Source organism: Salmo salar, chromosome ssa20, assembly GCF_905237065.1.
Source record: "Salmo salar chromosome ssa20, Ssal_v3.1, whole genome shotgun sequence".
Classification (NCBI taxonomy): domain Eukaryota; kingdom Metazoa; phylum Chordata; class Actinopteri; order Salmoniformes; family Salmonidae; genus Salmo; species Salmo salar.
Window position 1 is genome coordinate 77,087,297 of NC_059461.1, and position 27,190 is coordinate 77,114,486.

Below are 27,190 nucleotides of genomic sequence, written 5' to 3' on the forward strand. Positions count from 1 at the left end.
ATCTCTAGGCAACTGTGCGTGCGTGCGTGTGTGTGTGTGTGTGTGTGTGTGTGTGTGTGTGTGTGTGTGTGTGTGTGTGTGTGTGTGTGTGTGTGTGTGTGTGTGTGTGTGTGTGCGTACGCGTGCGTGCGTACGCGCGTGTACGCGTGTGCGTGTGCGCGTGTGCGCGCGTGTGTGTACGTGTGTGCGTGCGTGCGTGCGTGCGTGCGTGTGTGTGTATGTTTTTTGTGTGAGATTGGGAGTAATGTACCCAAGCCTTCCAGTTAAACGTACAGTCATCTTGAGATAAGTGTAAACTCTGTTTTTGAATGCAGGTCATGATCAAAATTCAAAGAAAAAAGTCCAACCAACTTTTTTTTACCAAATTACTAATACCGGTTGTAATTGCAATTCAACGGTTCAGACACAAGACATATGTTGCAGGGTCTACAGACAATCACTACAAAAGAAAAACCAGCCACATCACGAACACCGACGTCTTGCTTCCAGACAAACTAAACACCTTCTTTCCCCGATTTGAGGATAATAATGTGCCACCGACGTGGCCCGTCGGTGGCACTGTATTATGTGGGCTCTCCTTCTCCGTGGCCGACGTGAGTAATACATTTAAACGTGTTAACCCTCGCAAGGCTGCCGGCCCAGACGGCATCCCTAACCGCGTCCTCAGAGCAGCCAGCTGGTGTGTTTACGGACATATTCAATCTCTCCCTATACTAGTCTGCTGTCCCCACATGCTTCAAGATGGCCACCATTGCTCCTGTACCCAAGAAGGCAAAGGTAACTGAACTAAATTACTATCACCCCGTAGCACTCACTTCTGTCATCATGAAGTGCTTTGAGAGACTAGTCAAGGATCATATCACCTCCACCTTACCTGTCACCCTAGACCCATTTCAATTTGCTTACCTCCCCAATTTGTCCACAGACGATGCAATCTCCATAACACTGCACACTGCCCTAACCCATCTGGACAAGAGGAATACCTATGTAAGAATGCAATTCATTGACTATAGCTCAGCATTCAACACCTACAGTACCCGATGTCACAGGAAGGCCAAAAAGATCATCAAGGACAACAACCACCTGAGCCACTGGCTGTTCACCCCGCTACCATCCAGAAGGCGAGGTCAGTACAGGTGCACCAAAGCTGGGACCGAGAGACTGAAAAACAGCTTCTACCTCAAGGCCATCAGACTGTTAAACAGCCATCACTAACACAGTGAGGCTGCTGCCTACATACGGACTTGAAATCATTGGCCACTTTAATAAATGGATCACTAGTCACTTCAATAATGCCACTTTAATAATGTTTACATATCTTTCATCACTCATCTCATATGTAGATACTGTATTCTATACAATCTATTGCATCTTAGCCTATGCCGCTCTGTCATTGCTCATCCATATATTTATATTTATATATTTATATTTCATTCCATACTTAGATTTGTATGTATTAGGTAGTTGTTGTGGAATTGTTAGATTACTTGTTAGATATTACTGCACTGTCAGAACTAGAAGCACAAGCACTTCACTACACTGAAATAAACAATAAAGAATTAACAGTACGCACACAAGTTCCAAAATAATAAAGACGATGGATATGATCAGTCTATAATTTTAATGGTTGGTTTATTTGAACAGTGAGAGACAGAATAACAACAAAAGAATCCAGAAAAAAGCATGTCAAAAATTTTATAAATTGATTTGCATTTTAATGAGGGAAATAAGTATTTGACTCCCTCTCAATCAGAAAGATTTCTGGCTGCCAGGTGTCTTTTATATGGGTAACGAGCTGAGATTAGGAGCACACTCTTAAAGGGAGTGCTCCTAATCTCAGTTTGTTACCTGTGTCATGACGTTGGCCTTTCTCCCTTCCCCTCTCTCTCTGACCCTACTGAAGGACTTTTGAATAGCCTTTGTTAAATATAGAGAGTCTGGGAACATCAAACAAGTTGGGGGAAAGGAAACATATTTCGGTAATAGAACCAGTTGGAAATATACCAGGTACATAATGAGTATGGATGTCAGTTCGGTTGTCATCTGAGACATTATGACTGATGACAGGACGACATAAACTGTACCTGGGAAAGTCTACACATTCTAGTTTCACATGAAATTGTTGTGCAATTTAAATGTTTTATATTGAAACGGTTTGTTAGGAGATTAAATTTAATTTTAGCTTGCAAATGAGAGAATTGGGTTTTTATAAAGAAAGAGCCCTGACCAATCAGTGGCCCGCCCCTGTGAAGAGACAGGGGTTATAAACGACGAAACACACCCTTCTCCCCTCCCCACTATATAAGCCAGTGACAAACTGTTCCTCAGTCTGTTCCGGGTACGTGAGGTCTGCAGCCTCTGCGTTAAAAGGACACACATGTCAAGTACAGAACTAAGCCAACCTCAGCGTGAGCCTTATTCACTACAGAAGTGATACTTCCAAGCCTTTGAGTTAGCAGCGGCCGCTGTAGACGTGGGTCAGGAAAGGACGAACGGCGTATCTAGTCTAACACACAACGAAGATACTACAACGTATCCATTTTACCACCAGTGACATTCTTCCGAGGACAAGAAGATCTCTGTTGGCCAACACGGCCAGCATCTACGACCAACCTACCGAAGTGCAGCTCAGAGTAAATATTTATTGCCTTTTCCTTTCCCAAATGGGCGGTAATTTAGAATGCATACGATAATGTATTTACGATGGCAAAGCTGTTTCTGTGTTCCTCAGTCTTCCCGCTCTTTCATTCAAGCCCAACCCCCTTTCTTTGTGTAACAAGCCGCCATGCCAGTTTAGCCCACTAGGGCACATTCTCCTATCATTTCCTTGTAACCATATCTGTTTGTTTATGCATTTCTGTGAATTATTTAGTTTAGTAAATAAATGATTTTAAGACAATTGATGTATGGATGACTCATAGTGAAGACTGGGTTCGTGCAGATAACCAACAATTTACGACGTTTGGAATGAGACTAACGTGAGGTAAACTAACACATCATTAAAGGAGGCTAATCGATCAGATATTATAATATCTGAAATATTAGGAAAATTATAACTTTGTAATCTGAATATTTTCCTTGGTGCCCCGACCTCCTAGTTAATTACAGTTACGCGATTAATCAGTTTAATCGCGTAATAATAATTACAGAGAGTTATTTGATAAACATGTCTTCTGTTTTAATGATGCCAAAGACACAACACCTGTATAAAAGACACCTGTCCACAGAAGCAATCAATCAATCAGATTCCAAACTCTCCACCATTGTCACGTCCTGACCAGTATAAAGGGTTATTTGTTATTGTAGTTTGGTCAGGACGTGGCAGGGGGTGTTTGTTTAGAGTGTTTCGGGGTTTGTTGGGCTATGTTCATATTTAAGAGGGGTGTTTGTTTAGAGTGTTTCGGGGTTTGTTGGGCTATGTTCTTTGTTTGTCTATTTCTATGTTAGTTCTGGTATGTCTATTTCTATGTGGTGTTTGTTGGGTTGACCTTCAATTGGAAGCAGCTGCTCCTAGTTGCTTCTAATTGAAGGTCCTATTTAAGAGGGGTGTTTTTTCTATGGAATTTTGTGAGTAGTTGTTCCTTGTTTAGTGTTTGTTGCACCTGACAGGACTGTTTCGTTTTGTTCTATTTTGTATACGTATTTAGTTGTTTCTCCTTCCTCAAATAAAAAGAAGATGAGTATACATATTCCCGCTGCATTTTGGTCCAATTCTTACGACAACCGTGACAGAACTACCCACCACAAACGGACCAAGCAGCGGAGGAAGGAGCAGCAGAGGAGCTTAGAATCGTGGACATGGGAGGAGATATTGGACAGAAAGAGATCCTACACATGGAAGGAGATCCAGGCTGGAAGAGATCGCCTTCCATGGGAACAGGTGGAGGCAGCCAGGAGAGCGGAGGCAGCCAGGAAGGCTGGAGAGGACCGGGAACGCTATGTGGGTACACGGCTAGCAAGGAAGCCTGAGAGGCACCCCCAAGACATTTTTTGGGGGGGCACACGGGTAGTTTGGCTGTGCCAAGGGTGAATCCTAAGCCAACTCCCCGTGCTTATTATGGGGAGCGTGTGAAGTGGAGAGCGCCGGTGTATGCGGAAGTGCGCACAATCTCGCCCATGCGCACGCTCAGTCCGGTGCGAGAGATCCCAGCCCCTCGCAAGTGCCGTGCTAGAGTGGGCATCCAGCCTGGGAGGAGGATGCCTGCGCAGCACATCTGGCCACCAGTGCGCCTCCTAGGCCCAGGCTACCCTACGCCTGCTCTATGCACGGCAGCCATCAGGCCTCTGCACAACCCAGTTTGCCCTGTGCCAGCACTCCGCTCGTGCAGGGCTACTATTACCATCCAGCCAGGACGGGTTGTGCAGGAGGTGCGCTCCAGACCTCCAGTGCCTACTCATGGCCCAGTGTATCCAGTTCCTGCTCCTTGCACTAGCCCTGAGGTGCGTGTCTCTAGTCTGGCGCCTCCAAAGCCAGCACCATGCACCAGGCCTCCAGTGCGTCAGCCCAGTCTAGTATATCCTGTTCCCGCTCCTCGCACTAGCCTTGGGGTGCGTGTCTCCAGTCTGGTACCTCCAGTACCAGCCCCACTCACCAGGCCTCCAGTGCGTCAGCCCAGTCCAACTCGTCCTGTTCCTGCTCCTCGCACTAGCCCTGTGGTGCGTGTTCCTAGTCTGGCGCTTCCTAAGCCAGCCCCACGCATCAGGCCTTCAGTGCGCAGTCCCCGTCCAGAGCTTCCGGCAACAGTGCCCTGTTCAGAGTGTCTGGCAACAGTGCCCCGTCCAGAGTGTCTGGCAACAGTGCCCCGTCCAGAGTGTCCGGCAACAGTGCCTCGTCCAGAGTGTCCGGCAACAGTGCCCCGTCCAGAGTGTCCGGCAACAGTGCCCCGTCCAGAGTGTCTGGCAACAGTGCCCCGTCCAGAGTGTCCGGCAACAGTGCCCCGTCCAGAGTGTACGGCAACAGTGCCCCGTCCAGAGCTTCCGGCGACAGTACCCCGTCTAGAGATGGCCCACAGTTCGGAGCCTGCAGAGACGGCCCACAGTCCGGAGCCAGCAGAGACGGCCCACAGTCCGTAACCGACAGAGACGGCCCACAGTCCGGAACCGACAGAGACGGCCCACAGTCCGGAACCGACAGAGACGGCACATAGTCCAGAACCGACAGAGACGGCCCACAGTCCGGAACCAACAGCGTCGCCCTACAGTCCGGAACCGACAGAGTCGCCCTCCAGTCCGGAGCTCCCAAAGTCGCCCTCCAGTCCGGAGCTCCCAGAGTCGCCCTCCAGTCCGGAGCTCCCAGAGTCGCCCTCCAGTCCGAGGTCTCTAGCAATGTGCATCAGCCCGAGGTCTTCAGCATTGCGCCATAGCCCAGAGACTTCGAGATGGGTAAAATTTGATAAGCATTTAGCGGGGGTGGACAGGTTAAGTTGGGGAGTAAGGCCGGAGCCTGAGCCACCTCCGTAGTAGGAGGTTGGGGGGGGGTGTAGCCCAAGAACCGTCGGTGACAGTGGTTACCCTCCCTTCCCTCCCTTTAGTTAGGATTATTTTTTTTGTTTTGGGGTTTGTTTCTTTTTGTGTTTCTTTTTTGTGTGAGGTGCATCCGGGGTCTGCACCTTTGGGGGGGTACTGTCACGTCCTGACCAGTATAAGGGGTTATTTGTTATTGTAGTTTTGTCAGGACGTGGCAGGGGGTGTTTGTTTAGAGTGTTTCGGGGTTTGTTGGGCTATGTTCATAGTTAAGAGGGGTGTTTGTTTAGAGTGTTTCGGGGTTTGTTGGGCTATGTTCTTTGTTTGTCTATTTGTATGTTAGTTCTATTATGTCTATTTCTATGTGATGTTTGTTGGGTTGACCTTCAATTGGAAGCAGCTGCTCCTAGTTGCTTCTAATTGAAGGTCCTATTTAAGAGGGGTGTTTTTTCTATGGGATTTTGTGAGTAGTTGTTCCTTGTTTAGTGTTTGTTGCACCTGATAGGACTGTTTCGTTTTGTTGTATTTTGTATACGTATTTAGTTGTTTCTCCTTCTTCAAATAAAAAGAAGATGAGTATACATATTCCCGCTGCATTTTGGTTCAATCCTTACGACAACCTTGACAACCATGGCCAAGACCAAAGAGCTCTCTAAGGATGTCAGGGACAAGATTGTAGACCTACACAAGGCTGGAATGGGCTACAAGACCATCGCCAAGCAGCTTGGTGAGAAGGTGACAACAGTTGGTGCGATTATTCGCAAATGGAAGTAACACAAAAGAACTGTCAATCTCCCTCGGCCTGGGGCTCCATGCAAGATCTCACCTCGTGGAGTTGCAATGATCTTGAGAACGGTGAGGAATCAGCCCAGAACTACATGGGAGGATCTTGTCAATGATCTCAAGGCAGCTGGGTCCATAGTCACCAAGAAAACAATTGGTAACAAACTACGCCGTGAAGGACTGAAATCCTGCAGTGCCCGCAAGGTCCCCCTGCTCAAGAAAGCACATATACATGCCCGTCTGAAGTTTGCCAATGAACATCTGAATGATTCAGAGGACAACTGGGTAAAAGTGTTGTGGTCAGATGAGACCAAAAGGGAGCTCTTTGGCATCAACTCAACTCGCCGTGTTTGGAGGAGGAGGAATGCTGCTTATGACCCCAAGAACACCATCCCCACCGTCAAACATGGAGGTGGAAACATTATGCTTTGGGGGTGTTTTTCTGCTAAGGGGACAGGACAACTTCACCGCATAAAAGGGACGATGGACGGGGCCATGTACCGTCAAATCTTGGGTCAGAGCCTCCTTCCCTCAGCCAGGGCATTGAAAATGGGTTGTGGATGGGTATTCCAGCATGACAATGACCCAAAACACACGGCCAAGGCAACAAAGGAGTGGCACATTAAGGTCCTGGAGTGGCCTAGCCAGTCTCCAGACCTTAATCCCATAGAAAATCTGTGGAGGGAGCTGAAGGTTCGAGTCGCCAAACGTCAGCCTCGAAACCTTAATGACTTGGAGAAGATCTGCAAAGAGGACTGGGACAAAATCCCTCCTGAGATGTGTGCAACCCTGATGACCAACTACAAGAAACGTCTGACCTCTGTTATTGCCAACAAGGGCTTTGCCAACAAGGGTTTTGCCACCAAGTACTAAATAATGTTTTGCAGAGGGGTCAAATACTTATTTTCCTCATTAAAATGAAAATAATTTTATAACATTTTTGACATGTTTTTTTCTGGATTTCTTTGTTGTTATTCTGTCTCTCACTGTTCAAATAAATCTACCATTAAAATTATAGACTGATCATTTCTTTGTCAGTGGGCAAACGTACAAAATCAGCAGGGGATCAAATACTTTTTTCCCTCCTTGTAATCTGATTACAATATTTTTGCTGGTAATGTAACTGTCTGCAGTTACCGTTTTTTGTAATCCCTTACATGTAACGGATTACATATAATCCGTTTCTCCCGAACCCTGGCTGTTAATGGATACTCACTGTACAGCCGTGACTGAAGCTGGTAAACAGATAGACAGGTGAATGGAATTACTGGCAGAGCTGTTTCAAATCAAATCACATTTTATTGGTCACATACACATGGTTAGCAGATATTATTGCGGGTGTAGCGAAATTCTTGTGCTTTTAGTTTCGACAGTGCAGCAATATCTAACAAGTAATCTAACAATTCCACAACAATTACCTAATACACACAATTCTAAGTAAAGGAATGGAATATGAAAATATACATATAAATATATGGATGAGCAATGACCGAGCGGCATAGAGAAGATGCATTAGGTGGTATAAAATACAGTATATACATACGAGAGTAATGCAAGACATGTAACATTATTAAAGTGGCTCTCTGGAGAGCCCTGCAGTTATGGACGGTGCAGTTGCCGTACCAGGGGATGATGCAACCCGTTTCAGGACGATTTGTCCAAGTCGGCAGCCACTTGAATACAAATATGACCATGGCACTGTGGGATATAGCTGAGATGGTTGTAAATGTATACATGTTATATATATATCTCTGTGTTACATAGTTATATGATTGGTGTGAGGAAGAGGAACCGTCAGATGTCTTTGTTACTTGTCAGGATGGGTGTTGGACATTAAAGAGCACATCCGGTACAACTAATGAGATGCCAGGTTGATAAATGCAGGTATAATAGGAGCAGAGTAGGTTTCTGCCCAACGTTTGTACTGCCATGTCTTCTCTGAAGTGTGTCTGTATAGTCGGAGGGTGAGGAACTCACTTTAGAGTGCTCAATAGACAACAGTCAACACAGGGCTCATGTGATGGAGAGTAGAGAAAGGGTGAGGCTGTGACGCTAGCTAGAGCAGCGGACTGGGGTGGAGAATGAATGACCTAGGGCTCTTACCATTCATCAATCTGTAATATGCAGCTATATATATCTTGATAGTCAGCTCTGTCTTGGAGAGAAATGTTATTATTTATCCCCCAGACTGGTGTCTTCAATCAGAAGTCAGGCACACCAGACTAAAGATCACTTTACAGACACATCGCACTGAGCAGGGATCATGATCATTTAGCACTTTGATCAAAAGTGAATCCTCAGTTTTGACCAGGGTTCCCCAAATGGCGGTCCGCGGGTGATTTTATTTCTCCCCCCAGGTTTTCTGAGCAAGTAAATAAACTTTTTAAAATGTTTATTGTTGGAACGTAAAAGACTATAAAAACTCCAGCAAACAGCTCCATGTGATTTTAATTTTTGAAATCTGTTCCAAAGTATTCCCACGCATAATAGAGAGGTAGCCTACTGTATATATGATCATAAACAAATGGAAGCAAGGTTTGATTATGTTCTAGTCGCATATTATATTTGTGTGGTTTTCTTGCTGTCAATTTGGCATCTACAAATTATTTGTAGTTATGTTCCACCCACTTACTCAAGAAAAAATCGAGTTGATCATCTCTGGTTTAGACCATTTCATAGTGAAACCTACCGCACTGTTGTGGTGGTTTTGCCTCGCTCTCTCTCTCGGTCACTCTCTCTCAATTCAATTCAATTCAAGGGGCTTCATTGGCATGGGAAACATATGTTAACATTGCCAAAGCAAGTGAAGTACATAATATACAAAAGTGAAATAAACAATAAAAATGAACAGTAAAAATTACACTCACAGAAGATCCAAAAGAATGAAGACTACAAATGTCATATTATGTATATATACAGTGGGCTCCAAAATTACTGGCAGCCCTGACTGGCAATGCACAAACAATACTTTAAAAAATATAAACAATATAATAACATGTGAGAAATACTGTACTTTATTAATGTTTCAATGGAACCCACCAAAATCATACAATTATTTAATACAAAATACATTTCACCAAAATCAAGGTTTCATAATTATTGGCACTCCTCATTTAGTACTTAGTGCCACCACCTCTGACAAGGATAACAGCATGGAGTCTTTTCCTGTAATGTTTGACAAGGTTAAGGAACACATTTGGAGGGATTTTGGACCATTCCTCTATGCAGATCCTTTCAACAAGATCCTTCGCATTCTTGGGTTTGCGCTTATCAACTGCCCTCTTCCACTCAGCCCACAGGTTTTCGATTGGATTGAGGTCCGGCGACTGAGATGGCCATGCCAGAACATTGATTTTGTTGTCACAGAACCATTTCTGTGTGGATCTTGAGGTCTGTCTTGTTGGAAAGTCCACATACGGCCAAGTCCCAGCCTTCTGGCAGAGCCAACCAGATTGTCAGCCAAAATTGCCTGATATTTGGTGGAATTCATTATGCCATCAATCTTAACCAGTGCCCCTGGACCACTGGAATTAAAACAGCCCCAAAACATCACTGACCCCCCTCCATATTTCACCGTGGGTATGAGGTGCCTCTCCTTGTATGCATCTCTGTTTCGACGCCAAACATGCCGATGCTGTACCTGACCAAAACGTTCAATTTTGGTCTCATCTGACCAGAGCACCTTCTTCCAGTCATAATTTAAATGAGGTCTGGCAAACTCCAAGCGCTTGCGTCTGTGTCTTGGGGTCAGAAAGGGCTTTCTTCTGGCAACCCTTCCAAAGAGCCTGTGGTTGTGGCGTCTGATGGTGCTTTTTGAAACCTGGTGACCCCAAGACGCCACCAAGGCCTGCAATTCTTTCACAGTGATTCTTGGGGATTTTGTTGCTTCTCTCACGATCCTCCTCCCTATCCTGGGGGGCAAAATGCATTTGCGTCCTCTACCCGAGAGGTTTTCAACTGTTCCATATCGTTTTAATTTTTAATAATTGCCCTGACAGTGCTCAGTGGTATATTCAATCGTTTGTGGATCTTCTTGTAGCCATTACCAAATTTATCAAGGTCTACGACCATCTGTCCCTTTTGAACTGCTAGTTCTTTTCTTTTCTTTATGGTGCTGGATGACAAAGGGATATTGCATGTGTGTTACCTCATTTTTGTACCCTAGTGAAAAAGGAAGTGATGTAATGGCTCAATATAGTTCCTTAACACTTGGATCAATTTAAATATGTGGAATATAATTCCTGGTTTAATTTTGGTAGATGTTATTTACAATAATATTTAAGGGTGTCATTAATTGTGAAACCTTGATTTGGAGGACATTGATTTTTAATTAAATCAATAAATGATTTTGGTGGGTTCCATTGAAACATTAATAAAGTACAGTATTTTTCACGTTGGTATTTTGAGTTTATCTCTATAATTATATTGTTTATATTTTTTAAGTATTGTTTGTGCATTGCCAGTCAAGGGTGCCAGCAATTTTGGAGCCTACTGTACAGTGTTGTAACGATGTGCAAATGGAAGTACAAAAGCTCTCGCTTTCTCTTACTCTCCAATTCAATTGATGTAGTGTTTCAGGTTTCAGGTTTCAGATCGTCCACCGGCACTGTGATGTAAAAGAAAATGTGGGTGTGTGTGGCAACGAGTACCACATTTTGCATAGTAGTCAGCATCCTCATCACCCTGACGTTCATCACCCTGATGTTCATCACCCTAACGTTCATCACCCTGATGTAATTGCAGTCAGACGTGGCTAGCTTTTAAAAGTAGATGTCTTTATACTCCCTTAATAGTTGTGTCTCATTTAGTGCTTCCTCAATACATGGGTTATGCAGGGGATTAGAGAGAGGGAATAAATAGCATTAACAGCACCAGAGATTAGATTATAGCTCATTAAGATTACAGGGCTATGTGGAATCACCTTCTGATGTGTTCATACTAGGATGCTATGCAGTGTAGCTTTTACCACAGGAGGTTAGTTGCACCTTAATTTTGGATGACGGGCTCGTCGTAATGGCTAGAGCGGAATAGGTGGAATGGTATCAAATACATCAGACACATTTACTCCGTTCTGGACATTATTATGAGCCATCCTCCCCTCAGCAGCCTCCACTGGCTTTTACCCACCCTATTCCCTATATAGTGCACTACTTTTACAAGGGTCCATAGGGCTTGGGTCATAAGTAGGCCACTATATAGGGAATAAGAGGCCAGATGTAGCCCAACACTTGTTCTATCCCTAACAATGCTCTGTTCCCCCTGTCTGTTTGTGTGGAGGAGCACATTAGCATGTCCACAACACCCCCATCCATCAGTTATACACCAATTAAAGAGCTCCAAGGGTGTAATTGGCTCATTAGCTAATTGGAAATGTATGAATGGAGGACATTTTTCAAATGGCCAAACAAGCACTAATGGCATATTTAGGATGTAAAAACCTTTTCCCTCCTCTCTCTTTTTTCTCCAACCCTCATTCTGTTTTTTCTTTCCCCCTCATTATCCTCAGGCCCTATTATGCCATTTTTTTACCCCCATACATCTTTTGGGTGACTTTTACTTGAGTAATTTTCTATTAAGGTATCTTTACTTTTACTCAAGTATGACAATTGAGTACTTTTTCCACGACCGGTGATTTTCTTAGTTACGGCAGAATGGTGAGATCCATTTGTTCTGTTCATCTTGTTATCTCTTTACCTACTTATGGTTTCTGTTGTTTAGCAGCACATTGGCTTGTCGACTGTCTCTGCACCATTTAGAAAGAGAGAGCAGAGCTGGTACTAGAATGAGACACCTCTAACATCGCGTATACCCCTCAATGCAAAGTGGTACCTAATGGGGGCTCTTTCTTTTTCTAGACTCGCTTCATTTCCCTCTTGCTGTTCTTGTATTTCTTAACTTGCCCTGACATCGTCTGCCTCAGTGTATGTCTGCCAAACCAGCCTTAGTTTTATTCTACAGAACCAGCCGTGGCTTTTGTTCCCCCTCAGTGTTAGTATCTAGACAAATGGTGTTGTCTCCTCCCCTCCAACCTGTAATTGTAAACCAACCAGGCGTAGCTATTGTAGCTGAGGCACCCTGCAGGAGGACGAGGTTCACTCACCCTTAGCCTCTCTTTCTAGATCCTGATTAACCTAGCTGTTGTTAGCACTGACCCCAACACACCCCATCCGGCCACCAGTGGTGCGCTACCCGCTCTCTGCTCTCTCCAGGCTGACCCAAACACCCCCATCCTGCCACCCACTTCACACTCTCTCCTCTACCCTCTGGCTTTCTCCAGCTAAGCTGTGATGATCATGATGAGTAAGAGCTGGCCCCGGGTCAAGGTTGTATAACAGGGTCACAGTTAGGGCTCTAGTAAATCTGTATCGCTAACTCACAGGAAGCTAAGAGATAAAACTGGGAACAGCTGTTTGTTTAATGAGGAAAGAAGGGATAAATGCATTCAGCACGCGATTAAAGCATTCATCGTTCAGAACAGAGGTTTTCTTCACAGTTCCTTATTCATATTTACTGGGAACAAGAGCAGAATGTGATACGGAATTTGAATATAAATATAGGAAGCTATGAATGACTCAACAAACATTTTTACATAACAACAGAGAAAATAGAAAAAGTACAAGATATTTCCTGAAAATCTTAACAATTTGGGATTAGCACAAAAAACTCAACTGAGATTGCCTTCGGTAGGTCAGTTGTTGCCTCTGTAGTGGTGGTGGTTGTTTCTTTCCATAGCTAGGTCCATCTTGGGGAATTATACACAGGCGTGTAGTGCTAAGCCTGGTAAGACCTTGAGGCTCTGCACTGCCCTATGGACTTACTTATTGATGTAAGCAATTACAAAACGGTGTTCTAAATGTGGTAAATAAAATAGACATGCTTTTTTATTTTACATGAGTGTAGGGGTTAACGTTTAGGTTGAGGTCTGACACTGTGGTTCACACTGTCGGTTTATCTGTCTGTCTGTCTGTCTGTCTGTCTGTCTGTCTGTCTGTCTGTCTGTCTGTCTCTCTCTCACTCTCTATCTCTTTCTCTGTCTCTTTCTCTATCTTTTTCAATTCAATTTGAGGGGCTTTATTGGCATGGGAAACATAAGTTTACATTGCCAAATCAAGTGAAATAGATAGTAAACAAAAGTGAAATAAACAATAAAAAATTAACAGTAAACATTACATGTCATATTATGTCTATATATGTACAGTGCTGGAATGATGTGAAAATAGTTAAACTACAAAAGGGAAAATAAATAAATATGGGTTGTATTTACAATGGTGTTTGTTATTCACTGGTTGCCCTTTTCTTGTGGCAACAGGTCACGAATCTTGCTGCTGTGATGGCACAATGTGATATTTCACCCAAGAGATATGGGAGGTATTTTTAATTCTTTGTGGGTCTGTTCTCTCTCTCTCTCTCTCTCTCTGATTACATCCATTGTGTGTGGCCTTGTCTGTGTGTAGTTATCAACATAGTTAGTATAGTTAGTGATACACCACATTGTGGTAGTTATAACGATGAAACACTCTGAAGTGTCAATAAATACTAAATGTATGTAAATCAGAAATGGTGCCCCAGGTTACTGAGTTAATTGTTACATGATTAAATTAATCACGTAATAATAAACATAGTTTCTTATTCGATAAATAGCATGTCATCACATTAACGATAGCAACGTCACGACACACCCTATTCCATATATAGTGAACCCATCGGGCTCTGATCAAAAGTAGGGCACTATGTACATTCTTAGAAAAAAGGGTTCCAAAAGGGTTCTTCAGCTGTCCCCATAGGAAAACAATTTCTGGTTCCAGGTAGAACCTTTTTTGGTTTCAGTTAGAACCCTTTTGGGTTCCATGTAGAACCCTCTGTGGAAAGAGTTCTAAATGGAACCCAAAATGGATCTACCTGGAACCAATAAGGGTTCTTCAAACAGTTCTCCTATGGGGACAGCCGAAGAACCCTTCTAGGTTCTAGATAGTACCATTTTTCTAAGAATGTAGTCAATAGGGTTCCAGACACACCCTGGGGGTTTCTCCAGGCAGAGTCCTGTGGACGGTAAACCTTTAGGTTGGAGGTGAAGGGTTAAAGTTCAGGTGTCTGATGATGCCATTAGAGAAGATGCGTAAGGTGACACCGAGTCAAACTTATCACACCACTGGGCTGCAAGGGAAAAGATTAACCATGACCCAGAGGTCATCATTTAGCAGTGTGTGTGTGTGTGTGTGTGTGTGTGTGTGTGTGTGTGTGTGTGTGTGTGTGTGTGTGTGTGTGTGTGTGTGTGTGTGTGTGTGTGTGTGTGTGTGTGTGTGTGTGTGTGTGTGTGTGTATGCGTGTGTCTGTGTGTGTGTGTGTGTGCATGTGTGTGTGAGAGACAGTGATTAAACTAGGAATAAAGTTAAATTGTTTGATGTAAAATGTGACCCGATTCAGGAAACTAGGCGTGTGTCGCAAGTCACCACTTCAAAATGTGTTTTTTTGGCAGAAATGACATCTTGAACATGTGAACTTTCATGCGCCTTAATAACAAACTTGTATGCCATCTGTAAATACAAATAAAATGGTTAAATTACGAGCCTTGTTGGTTAAGCCACAGAAAAAGCGAACACCCTTCCCACTAGCCACGATTGGCTGAGATAATGAGTGGGCTGGACATGCCGAGAGAGGAGTTCAGATTGGTCTGCCATAGAAGCTTGCCAGTCTGTGTTGGTAATACTGTTGAACGCTGCTTGTAAAAAAAAAAATGTATTGTGTAGTGGAGCTGCTTAAGTGTTGCTCTCCACTTTCTGAAGGAGCACATTTTGAGTATGATAGCTACAGGAAACACCTGTCTCCGGATTACATCTTCAAACTAAGGGCAACCGTGGCATGGCATTCCTGACAGGGAGACACATTCATGCACGATGATGTATAGTGGATTGCGAAAGTATTCACCCCCTTGGAATTTTTGGGGGGTTTGTATCATTTGATTTACACAACATGCCTACCACTTTGAAGATACAAAATATTTTTTATTGTGAAACAACAAGAAATAACACCAAAACAATGAAAACTTGAGCGTGCATATCTATTCACCCCCCAAAAGTCAATACTTTGTAGAGCCACCTTTTGCAGCAATTACAGATGAAGGTCTCTTGGGGTATGTCTCTATAAGCTTGGCACATCTAGCCACTGGGATGTTTGCCCATTCTTCAAGGTAAAACTGCTCCAGCTCCTTCAAGTTGGATAGGTTCCGCTGGTGTACAGCAATCTTTAAGTCATACCACAGATTCTCAATTGCATTGAGTTCTGGGCTTTGACTAGGCCATTCCAAGACATTTAAATGTTTCCCCTTAAACCACTCGAGTGTTGCTTTAACAGTATGCTTAGGGTCAATGTCCTGCTGGAAAGTTAACCTCCGTCCCAGTCTCAAATCTCTGGAAGACTGAAACAGGTTTCCCTCAAGAATTTCCTCTATTTAGCACCATCCATCATTCCTTCAATTCTGACCAGTTTCCCTGTCCCTGCCGATGAAAAACATCCCCACAGCATGATGCTGCCACCACCATGCTTCACTGTGGGGGTGGTGTTCTCGGGGTGATGAGAGGTGTTGGGTTTGCGCCAGACATAGCATTTTCCTTGATGGCCAAAAAGCTCAATTTTAGTCTCATCTGACCAGAGTACCTTCTTCCATATGTTTGGGGAGTCTCCCACATGCCTTTTGGCGAACACCAAACGTGTTTGCTTATTTTCTTCTTCATGCAATGGCTTTTTTTTCTGGCCACTCTTCTGTAAAGCCCAGCTCTGTGGAGTGTACCGTTTAAAGTGGTCCTATGGACAGATACTCCAATCTCTGCTGTGGAGCTTTGCAGCACCTTCAGGGTTATCTTTGATCTCTTTTTTGCCTCTCTGATCAATGACCTCCTTGCCAAGTCTATGAGTTTTGGTGGGCGGCCCTCTTTTTGCAGGTTTGTTGTGGTGCGATATTCTTTCCATTTTTTAATAATGTATTTAATTGTGCTCCGTGGGATATTCAAAGTTTCTGATATTGATGGCAAATTTCTGATAAAGATGACAATTCTCCACGTGACTATAGGGCTGACAAGAGTGGCGTTGACCTCACGGCAGGCACAGGATGAACTCTGGTTGACACTCAGAGCTCCTGCTGGGTAGAGATGATCAGGCACAGTAATGGCCAGCCAAGGACTGCCATGCCAGTGGAGGGGAGTGGGATGGAGGCTGCTGGAGGGTGGCTGTTGGGGCTGTCCTGTCCTGTCTTGCATGGGCATTACCCAACATCAAATAAAGAAGAGATGGATAAGGAAAATAGTATAGTAATGGACACTACTATGGCCACCTTTTCTCCATTAAAAACCATTAGGCCAGCCTAGGGGACACTGAGACAGAAAAGTGGTGAATTGCTTGGCAGTTAGGACTGTCCTTGGTCTTGTCTGACCATAAGAGTGATGGATGAGGAAGGTTAGTGTGTGAACAGGCTCTTCTATGGCCATCTTTTCCAGTGAAAATCCTAGGAGAATTGGAAACTGTAGTGGGGGCAAGTAGGGTGCTAGATTAGTTTGGTCTGGCCTTGCCTAACCACAAAACAAGGTGTGATGAATGACAGAATCAGCACCTGTACATCGATAAAAGGATATCGATTGCCACTCCCCTTAAAAATGTATAGATGAGTTACGTGCCAGAGATACTGGAGACAGCTTTAAAAGTTTGGACAAACCTACGTATTGAAGGGTTTTTCTTTATTTTTACTATTTACTACATTGTAGAATAATAGTGAAGATATCAAAACTATTAAATAACACATATGGAAACATGTAGTAACCTAAAAAGTGTTAAACAAATGGATGCAATCAGAGAAAGAGACAGACAGCGAGAGAGAGAAAGAGAGAGAGACAGTTTCATCATAGCGCTTGGTGGTTTTTGTGACTGCACTTGAAGAAACTTTCAAAGTTCTTGACAATTTCCGGATTGACTGATCTTCATGTCTTAATAAAGTAATGATGGACTGTTGTTTCTCTTTTCTTATTTGAGTTGTTCTTGCCATAATATGGACTTGGTCTTTTACGAAATATCTTCTGTATACCACCCCTACCTTGTCACAACACAACTGATTGGCTCAAACGCATTAAGAAGGAAAGAAATTCCACAAATCAACTTTTAATAAAGGCACACCTGTTAATTGAAATGCACTCCAGGTGACTACCTCATGAAGCTGGTTGAGAGAATGCCAAGAGTGTGCAAAGCTGTCATCAAGGCAACGGGTGGCTACTTTGAAGAATCTCAAATACAAAAAGTTTATTTTAGTGCAGTTGCAAAAATCATCAAGTGCTCTGATGAAACTGTCTCTCTTTCTCTCTCTTTCTCTCTCTCTGTCTCTCTTTCTCTGATTGCGTCCATTTGTTTAACACTTTATTGGTTACTACATGATTCCATATGTGTTATTTCATAGTTTTGATGTCATCACTATTATTCTACAATGCAGACAATAGTAAAAATAAAGAAAAACCCTTGAATGAGTAGGTGTTCTAAAACTTTTGACCGGTAGTGTATATAGAGAGACTTCTAAATCAAAGAGTGTGAGAGGCAGAAAAGTGCCAGAGGGACCACAGTGCCAATGTGGTTGGGGAATGCCAAAGGGGGTGGTAGGATGAAATTGCATTGGCAGAGAAGGGTGTATTAGATCATGTTAAATCAATAACAAAGCACAGTTTTCCTCATCAGTTAATGCACATTTTGAATTAACATTGCATTCTAAGTGGGTTATGCCAACTGAGACAACGAATGTGTTTGTGTGTGCCTAGCAACTGGATTGTGTAATTGCTGTTTGATGGAACACTCCAAAGACGCGCTTGTGTTTGTGCATGTGTTTGTGCCTGCGTGTGTTTGTGCGTGTGTATGTTTGTGTGTGTGTTTGTGCATGCGTGTGTTTGTGCGTGCGTGCGTGTGTTTGTGCGTCTGTGTATTTGTGCGTGTGTTTGTGCGTGTGTGTGTTTGTGCGTGTGTGTCTCTGTCTCTCTCCCAGAGGAAAAGTTCTCAGATCGCACATAGCCTTGGCCCCGTTTGTGCTTGCGTGGAGAGGGAAATTAAAAAAGGCCGACAGCAGTCCTCTTCTCTCTGTCTCTCTCTCTATCTCTCTTCTCTCTCTGTGTCTCTCTTCTCTCTCTGTCTCTGTCTCTCTTTCTCTGTCCCTCTCTCTTCTCTCTCTGTCTGTCTCTCTCTCTGTCTCTCTCTCTTCTCTCTCTCTCTCTCTCTCTCTCTCTCTGTATTCAACCGGATAATCTCTTATATTCCCTCGCTCCCGCCCCAGGGGTCTGAAGCTTTACTCTCCAAAGAGTCTGTTGGTGGGTTTTTACATCTCCCAATCTCCAGTAGACTGTATTGGTGCCAAGTACTGTAACTACCCAGTAAACATGCCCACATTGGCATCAAGGGGCTGTAACCAGCATTTGAGTTTTAGTGAGGTCCATCTGGGAGGGGTGGCATGGTGGGGAGCTACAAATAGCTACAGTATCTATGTAAAGAGAGCTACTGTATGAGATGTTCACATTGAAACATATCTTATTTTTTTAAAGTTCCTAACTTGTTTGATAAGATTAGTACAGATTTTCTCAGGAACCCCGCACGGGGGTCCGACCCCAAGTTTGGGAACCACTATACGAACCTCTCTTTCTGCTTGCTCTCTCGCTCGCTCTTTCGCTCTGCTTCTCCTGCGTGCATTGCAGCCTGCCTCACCACTGAGCGCCACATCACTGTCTGTCTCAGTAACCTACTCTATGTAAAGCAAAGTTATTATGAGAACTTCGTAGCCTATTTTTTGCAGATGTGATTAGAACTCACTCAGATCAAGAATATAAGCATTCTGAGCTTTGATCAACGCTGGGAGCAATATTTAGATGTTGACCCATAATTGATTTTCTTAATTGTGTACATACAGTTGAAGTCGGAAGTTTACATACACTTAGGTTGGAGTCATTAAAAGTCGTTTTTCAACCACTCCACAAATGTATTGTTAACAAAGTATAGTTTTGGCATGTCGGTTAGGACATCTACTTCGTGCATGACACAAGTCATTTTTCCAACAATTGTTTAAAGACAATCATGTCCGAATCAACACAACATTGTTTAAAGACAATCATGTCCGAATCAACACAACATTGTTTAAAGACAATCATGTCCGAATCAACACAACATTGTTTAAAGACAATCATGTCCGAATCAACACAACATTGTTTAAAGACAATCATGTCCGAATCAACACAACATTGTTTAAAGACAATCATGTCCGAATCAACACAACATTGTTCAAAGACAATCATGTCCGAATCAACACAACATTGTTTAAAGACAATCATGTCCGAATCAACACAACATTGTTCAAAGACAATCATGTCCGAATCAACACAACATTGTTTAAAGACAATCATGTCCGAATCAACACAACATTGTTCAAAGACAATCATGTCCGAATCAACACAACATTGTTTAAAGACAATCATGTCCGAATCAACACAACATTGTTAAAGACAATCATGTCCGAATCAACACAACATTGTTTAAAGACAATCATGTCCGAATCAACACAACATTGTTTAAAGACAATCATGTCCGAATCAACACAACATTGTTTAAAGACAATCATGTCCGAATCAACACAACATTGTTTAAAGACAATCATGTCCGAATCAACACAACATTGTTTAAAGACAATCATGTCCGAATCAACACAACATTGTTTAAAGACAATCATGTCCGAATCAACACAACATTGTTTAAAGACAATCATGTCCGAATCAACACAACATTGTTTAAAGACAATCATGTCCGAATCAACACAACATTGTTTAAAGACAATCATGTCCGAATCAACACAACATTGTTTAAAGACAATCATGTCCGAATCAACACAACATTGTTTAAAGACAATCATGTCCGAATCAACACAACATTGTTTAAAGACAATCATGTCCGAATCAACACAACATTGCAATACGATGTCATTGCTTGTTGTTTCTTCTTTTTTTTACAAGAAGCACAAATAAGTTGTGTGAGACCATAATGAGCACATTACGTAGCAGGTAATGTGCAATATTTAGCAAATTTGGTATTTACCAGTTTTTTTCATATTATATTTCATTCTCAACAATCATTTTTACAGGCTAAATTCCTGTCTAATCATTCAAAATGGTTAAATTTCCGTTTCATTACAAGGGTTCTATTTCTTGCTGTAAATGTTTTTTTATTTCACAATTTTATATCACAATTCCAGTGGGTCATTTGTTCCCAATGTGAGCTCATGATATTGTCCCTATGTGTTTCGCCCACCATGTGCCAATTTATCCATACATCCATAGCTCTGTCTATGTGGTGACATTTTTCCAGCCTCTTCCCTCAGCTTTTTACCAAAACAGTGATTGGGGGGGGGGTCAGCTTTGTTATTGTTTGAACTGCAGATTGCCTCTTCAAGGTATGTTGTTTAGCACCTATTATAACTTCACAACTGTTGTTTTAATAGGTGTAGAAAGTATAGCGATAAATATGAGGAAGTAGAAATGACAGAGAGTGATAGAGATGGGGAAAAGGACAAGCAGAGGGGAATAGTAAACAGAGTAGAGATGGAAGCACAGTGGAAAAGTCTGAAGGAGAGAAATGTCTTTGAAGTGGCAGGAAATGTTTGGAAATCATTTTTGCATGAAGCATAGGCCTCTTTCTCTTCCTTCCGTAGTCATTGGACCAGAGCAGCAATATCATTCATTTTAATACCTGTAATATTAACTGGAGGAGACAGTAATGGGTAATTCCACGGTAACAAAATTGCACTGAGACTCTGATTTTTTCACCTATAATGTATGCCAAAGACGATTGATTTAAAATTTTAACAAACCATACAATTCCATGCACAAGGACTATTTTTAACAATTTACACTGAAAATGTTACAAAAACACATTTACTGGAAAAACTTTGCAGATGCAAAGTTTGGTAACAGAATTTAGGTAAAATCTCCCTCAGTTTTTTATGTGACCATGTTTTCTAAAAACTCTGTATCGAAGATGTCTGCAGAAGAATGAGATGTCAGCTATGACATGGATCCTTGACTTTGAAAAAATATATTTTGGTTATTGAACTACAGTAAGTGAAGTGGAATTACACCCTGTAACGGAATTGCGGTAACAGAATTTCATCATTGGTCCCTAATCTGTACTATACAGAAATGCATAATTATGTATATGAATGTCATTCTCTTCATAGTGATGTATCCTGAATAGGTACACAAAGGTAGAAATATCCAACATCCTCCTCTGCATATTTTGGGTATTATTCTACACACTGGCTATTATTTTTATGAGCTCTGCCCCCAAACAAGACCAAATCTGAACCACAAGTTTGGACATCAAAGTATAGCATAGTAGAGCTCAGTAGTGTACAGTAGAGTACAGTAGAGTACAGCACGGCACGGCACAGTACAGTTGAGTTCAGTTCAGTACAGTAGAGTTCAGAACACTACAGTACAGTAGAGTAGAGTTCAATGGAGTACAGTACTGTACAGTAGAGTAGAGTTCAGTACAAAACAGTACATTGTAGAGGGAGAATGGCTGGTCTGAGGTAAGGCCTTGCATCGGAACAATTTAGACTGACGAATATGAATATTAGTACGCAGGCTAAGGTGGAAATTAACTGCCATTCAAATGAGGAGTGAATCTAGGGGAATGAAAAGTACATAGTGCATGCTAATATGCTAACGCTAACAATCTTCTCCCCCGTGTCCACTGCACAGTACACATACTTTATTTTGTCTTGGCAAAGTGGGAGTGACTTGACACAATGATTGTTTTCACAAGGCAATTAGGAGCCGTGTACCTTTTCTCATTCAATTAGCTGGGTGACGAGCGATCGAGTGAGTCAGCTCTGAGACCACATGGCTTAGTATCCTGCGTGCTAACAACACAGCAGATCTGTCTGAGAAATCCTGCTCACATCACTCTAGTTTATATATTCTTCTCCTAAAGATACATCCTCTTTCTATTCTCTCTACGCCGTCTGTAAGTGTCTTAATATTCCATACTTGTCCTCAAGTCATTCTCGACTTCCAAGTCATTACCGAGCAGAAGTCTCCTTTAATCTTGATTGACCCGTGTGGTGGGAATAGTGTAGTATAACACAGGAAATTAGGCCCAGGAAAAAGGAAATGAGATGTGATTCAATGAAAAAATGTATTTGAATGATAGCAGGTGTTTGTTTCTCAGTGGATAGTTGTGTCTGTGTGATTGATATGCAAGGTAGGATGATAGCAGGTGTGTGTTTCTAGTTGGATGGTTGTGCCTGTGTGATTGATATGCAATGAAGTATGAATAGTACACAGTATGCATTTTAAGTATGCAGATTAAATAAGTAGTAGGTAAACCAGATTTTGGGCACGGCCCTTGACTTCCAGCCTGATCGTGAAGCAGCAGAGTATGCCATGTACTGTATATGTATGGAGGCTGCTGAGGGGAGGACGGCTCATAATAATGGCTGGATCGGCGCTAATGGAATGGTATCAAACACATGGAAACCACGTGTTTGATGTATTTTCCACCATTCCACTTATTCCGCTCCAGCCATTACCACAAGCCCGTCCTCCCCAATTAAGGTGCAACTAACCTCCTGTGTACTACATACTATTTATAATGTACTGTTTAGTAAAATCCTACTGAGAATGGGTCATCTAATGCACTATTGCGTTGATTCCAGCCATGCGTTCATTTGGGTACAGCGCATCACCTCAGCTGATTATCAGCTGTTGTCAGTCACACGTGGGTCTCGAAAGACGATTCTCTTCCTTAATTGTGTGCAGCGAATTCTACTAGATCAAAAGCCTAAATGAATATGACATCCTGGCATTTAAAGCATATAAAACTTACTACATTTTTTCACATACCGTAAATGTCTACTATTTAGAACAGAAATACAGGTATTGAGACACGGCCAAGCACTTTTTAACTCAAATGCAATTTTAAGCACTAACCCTAACCTTTCCCTTCACACTAACCCTAGCTTCATGTGCACACCCCGGTTCAACCCTAACCCCAAACCTATCCCTAGCCTCAAACCTAACCTAACCCTATCCCTAGCCTTAAACCTAACCCTATCCCTAGCCTCAAACCTAACCCTATCCCTAGCCTTAAACCTAACCCTATCCCTAGCCTCAAACCTAACCTAACCCTATCCCTAGCCTTAAACCTAACCCTATCCCTAGCCTCAAACCTAACCCTATCCCTAGCCTTAAACCTAACCCTATCCCTAGCCTCAAACCTAACCCTATCCCTAGCCTCAAACCTAACCCTATCCCTAGCCTCAAACCTTAGCCTAACCCTAGCCTCAATCCTAACCCTTACCTGTAACCCGAACCCTTTCGCTTGATAAAGGACCAATAAGCTAATGTGTTGTGGTCTCTCTCCTCTGTAGGGAACGTGTTTGTGGTGAGCCTGGCCTTTGCTGACCTCGTGGTGGCCTTCTACCCCTATCCATTGGTGCTCTACGCCATCTTCCATGACGGCTGGTCGCTGGGAGAGACACAGTGCAAAGTGACTAAGATCTGTCTGTCTGTCTGTCTGTCTGTCTGTCTGTCTGTCTGTCTGTCTGTCTGTCTGTCTGTCTGTCTGTCTGTCTGTCTGTCTGTCTGTCTGTCTGTCTGTCTGTCTGTCTGTCTGTCTGTCTGTCTGTCTGTCTGTCTGTCTGTCTGTCTGTCTGTCTGTCTGTCTGTCTGTCTGTCTGTCTCTCTCTCTCTCTCTCTCTCTCTCTCTCTCTCTCTCTCTCTCTCTCTCTCTCTCTCTCTGCCTCTCTAGCCCTATTTATACCTGGTTCTAACAGGTTATTTGTCTTGATCTTGTCCTCATTCTGATTGTGCCCACATTTTTATACAGATGTAGATGATTAAAATACAGATTGTCATCTGACTATGATTAGATCTTCCTGACCACCTCGGGAGGTAGGTGGCACCATTGACTTATGGCATCCATATGGCTTAAAATAAATAAATATTATTTTGAAAGAATAGCTGTCAAAGAATTTGCATACAGGGAGGGATGAGGAAATATGGTCACAATGCGGAGACATATTTCTGAAAATGTGGGCAAATTAAGAATGTGGACAAAATCAGGACAAAGGCTGAATGTTAGAACCAGGTATAAACAGGGCTTCTGTTTTCTCTCTCTCTTTCTAGGTCAGTGGTTTCCTGATGGGCCTGAGCGTCATCGGCTCCATCTTCAACATCACCGGCATCGCCATCAACCGCTACTGCTACATCTGCCACAGCTTTGCCTATGACAGGCTCTACAGCTACCGCAACACCCTCTTACTGGTGGGGCTCATCTGGCTCCTCACCATCCTGGCCATCATACCAAACTTCTTCGTAGGGTCACTCCAGTACGACCCCAGGGTGTATTCGTGTACCTTTGCCCAGGCCGTCAGTACATCGTACACCATCACCGTGGTGGTGATTCATTTCTTTGTGCCCATCGCCGTGGTTACCTTCTGCTACCTGAGGATCTGGATCCTGGTCATCCAGGTGAGGAGGAAGGTGAAGTCAGAGGTGAAGCCCCGCCTCAAACCCAGCGACATGCGCAACTTCATCACCATGTTCGTGGTGTTCGTGCTCTTTGCCATCTGCTGGGCGCCGCTCAACTTCATCGGTCTAGCCGTGGCCATCGACCCGGAGACGGTGGCGCCACGGATCCCCGAGTGGCTGTTCGTGGTCAGCTACTTCATGGCGTACTTCAACAGTTGCCTTAACGCCATCATCTACGGCCTGCTCAACCAGAACTTCCGTAAGGAATACAAACGGATTATCATGTCCATGTGGATGCCTGGTCTGTTCTTCCAGGAGGCGTCACAGGGGGGTACAGAGGGTATGAGGAGCAAGCCCTCACCCAGACTGGGACTCAACAACAACGATCACGTCAAGGGAGAGGCTTTGTGACGCTGACTCCAAGGTTCTTCTCTCCTCCACTCCTCTCCTCCACTCCTCTCCTCCACTCCTCCCCTATGGTGTTGTTGGACTTGTTTCTTTTTTCTTCTCTCTCTCTCTCTCTTTTTTCAATCGTGGAGTTCCATTTCTCTCCTGTATCTCACTGACGGCACAGTTGTGCTGTTACCGAAGCCTCAAAGAACTCTCGGGAATGGTGCGTATTAAAGAGAGAGAGAGACATACACAAAGGTGTTGACTGATGCTAACTGACTGTGTTATTCACAATTCGAAGAGTGCCATTCATGAAGCATATATGTTCTAACTTATTATGTATCATGTCCTTAAGTATACACCTCAGGCTGCCTGCCTCCTCTCTGCTGCTGTAGCATTATGCATTTCAAAGTGTAAGCCCCAAAAGTATTATTACATTTTTTTTACACCATTACGTCCATGACATTTTTGTATAAGACAGGGTATTTAAAGACACATTTGTTATCTTCACAGTTTCCTCTGTAAAAGTATTTATCACACAGTTTATTTTATTTTCTATATCGATATATCTATATCATTATGACAATCTTTATGGCCAGCGTACATTAGCGTAGAAAACAATTTGTAAAAACCCTATTGGTTGTAAATAACAAATAAGCGATGGAGCATGCCAACGGTAGGAGCTCACAAGGTCCTACTACTAACTAGGCAATTGGATTGTCAAAAGGTGCCTGATTTTATGCTCATGGTCTCAAACAGGAGATTTACCAAAAACAACCCCTTTACGATTGAACCCAGTTAGTATGGGTTAACTCGTTGGGGTTGGAGTCAGCATACAGCGTTAGGCTTAGAGTTACACAAGGATATAAGACTGAGTAGACAACTACATTAGATACATCAGCAGAGTTGGTCATTTCTGTTGAGTCAGGAATGGGGTGCTGTGATGCCCCTCGACGGAGTGTCCTGAAAAACCCTCGCTGGTATATTATAAGCACAATAAAGCTGTTTTAACTCGGATGACATTGTACTTATGCAGTTTACAGGTTTCAACTGTACTCTTAGTAATGCATGAAGACATATGACCTATTCTATGCATTTTACACTTCATGTCATTATCTTAAAACACTACAGCAAACCAACTTACTCAATACTATATGTGAATAAGGACAATACTGTTTTTATGAACAAGTTAATCTTAGTACAAATCAAGTGAATTAATTCAGGCCGTAATGACGCTGAATACCATTGTTGTGACACTGTGTTCCATGATGATGAAGAATGTGCATGATACAACTTTGATGCTTTGTGTATTGTTTTGGTTGTTTGTTTGTTTTTTATTTTTGTTTTGCTCTGAAGAAACTAGCATCTCTATTCAATCCGTATCGCGGAAGTTCAGCGTTACAGCGTGATTGAAATGTAAAAGCAATGTTCCCACGTTAGCAGAGACTACATTCACTGTACACACTGCATATGTTAGTTCAATCGGAAATGACCGGCACATTTCTATTGATGATCTTCTGAAAACTGCTGCTGAAGATATCGATGATGTTGACAAAGATTATAGGATGATGATGATGGTAAGAGGAAGATAATTCTTATTTGGCATGTATGCATGTGGATGCACAGGGAGAAGGAGTGCAGTGGTCAAGCTATAAGATTTTTTATTTTTTAATTAAGCGAAATACATTGTATTTATTGCTGTGATTTACGTATAAAACTGATGAAGAATATGCTTTCGAAAGGTTGTCAATGTAAAAGTTTAGATGTTAATAAAGACCTTTACTTTTAATAACTTTTCTCAGTTATTATTACTGCTTTTCAGACACATTGAAAGGGGGGAAATAATAAATGAGATGGCTAAGACAATTCATTTAGAGGATGCATATGCACTTTTGGAAATTGCTGGGTTTGTAAAATACACTTACATGTTTTTCTGTGCAGTGATGTGAAAACTACAGCTGCTGGTGAGAAGTCTCTCTCCCTCTTCCTCTCCCTCTCTTTCTCCTTGCTCTCTCTTTCTC

At 42.8% G+C, this 27,190-nt stretch overlaps 1 protein-coding gene across 1 annotated transcript in view; it reads left to right on the top strand.

The window, feature by feature from the left end:
• LOC106581214 (melatonin receptor type 1B-B) overlaps positions 1-26,958 on the top strand; it is a 94,287-nt gene extending 67,329 nt beyond the window's left edge. Inside the window, exons 2-3 of the mRNA XM_045703958.1 lie at positions 23,678-23,796; positions 24,435-26,958. Coding sequence (XP_045559914.1) covers positions 23,678-23,796; positions 24,435-25,190 — 875 coding nt within the window. The 3' untranslated portion in view covers positions 25,191-26,958. The remainder of the gene's footprint in view (positions 1-23,677; positions 23,797-24,434) is intronic.
• Positions 26,959-27,190: the final 232 nt, after the last annotated feature.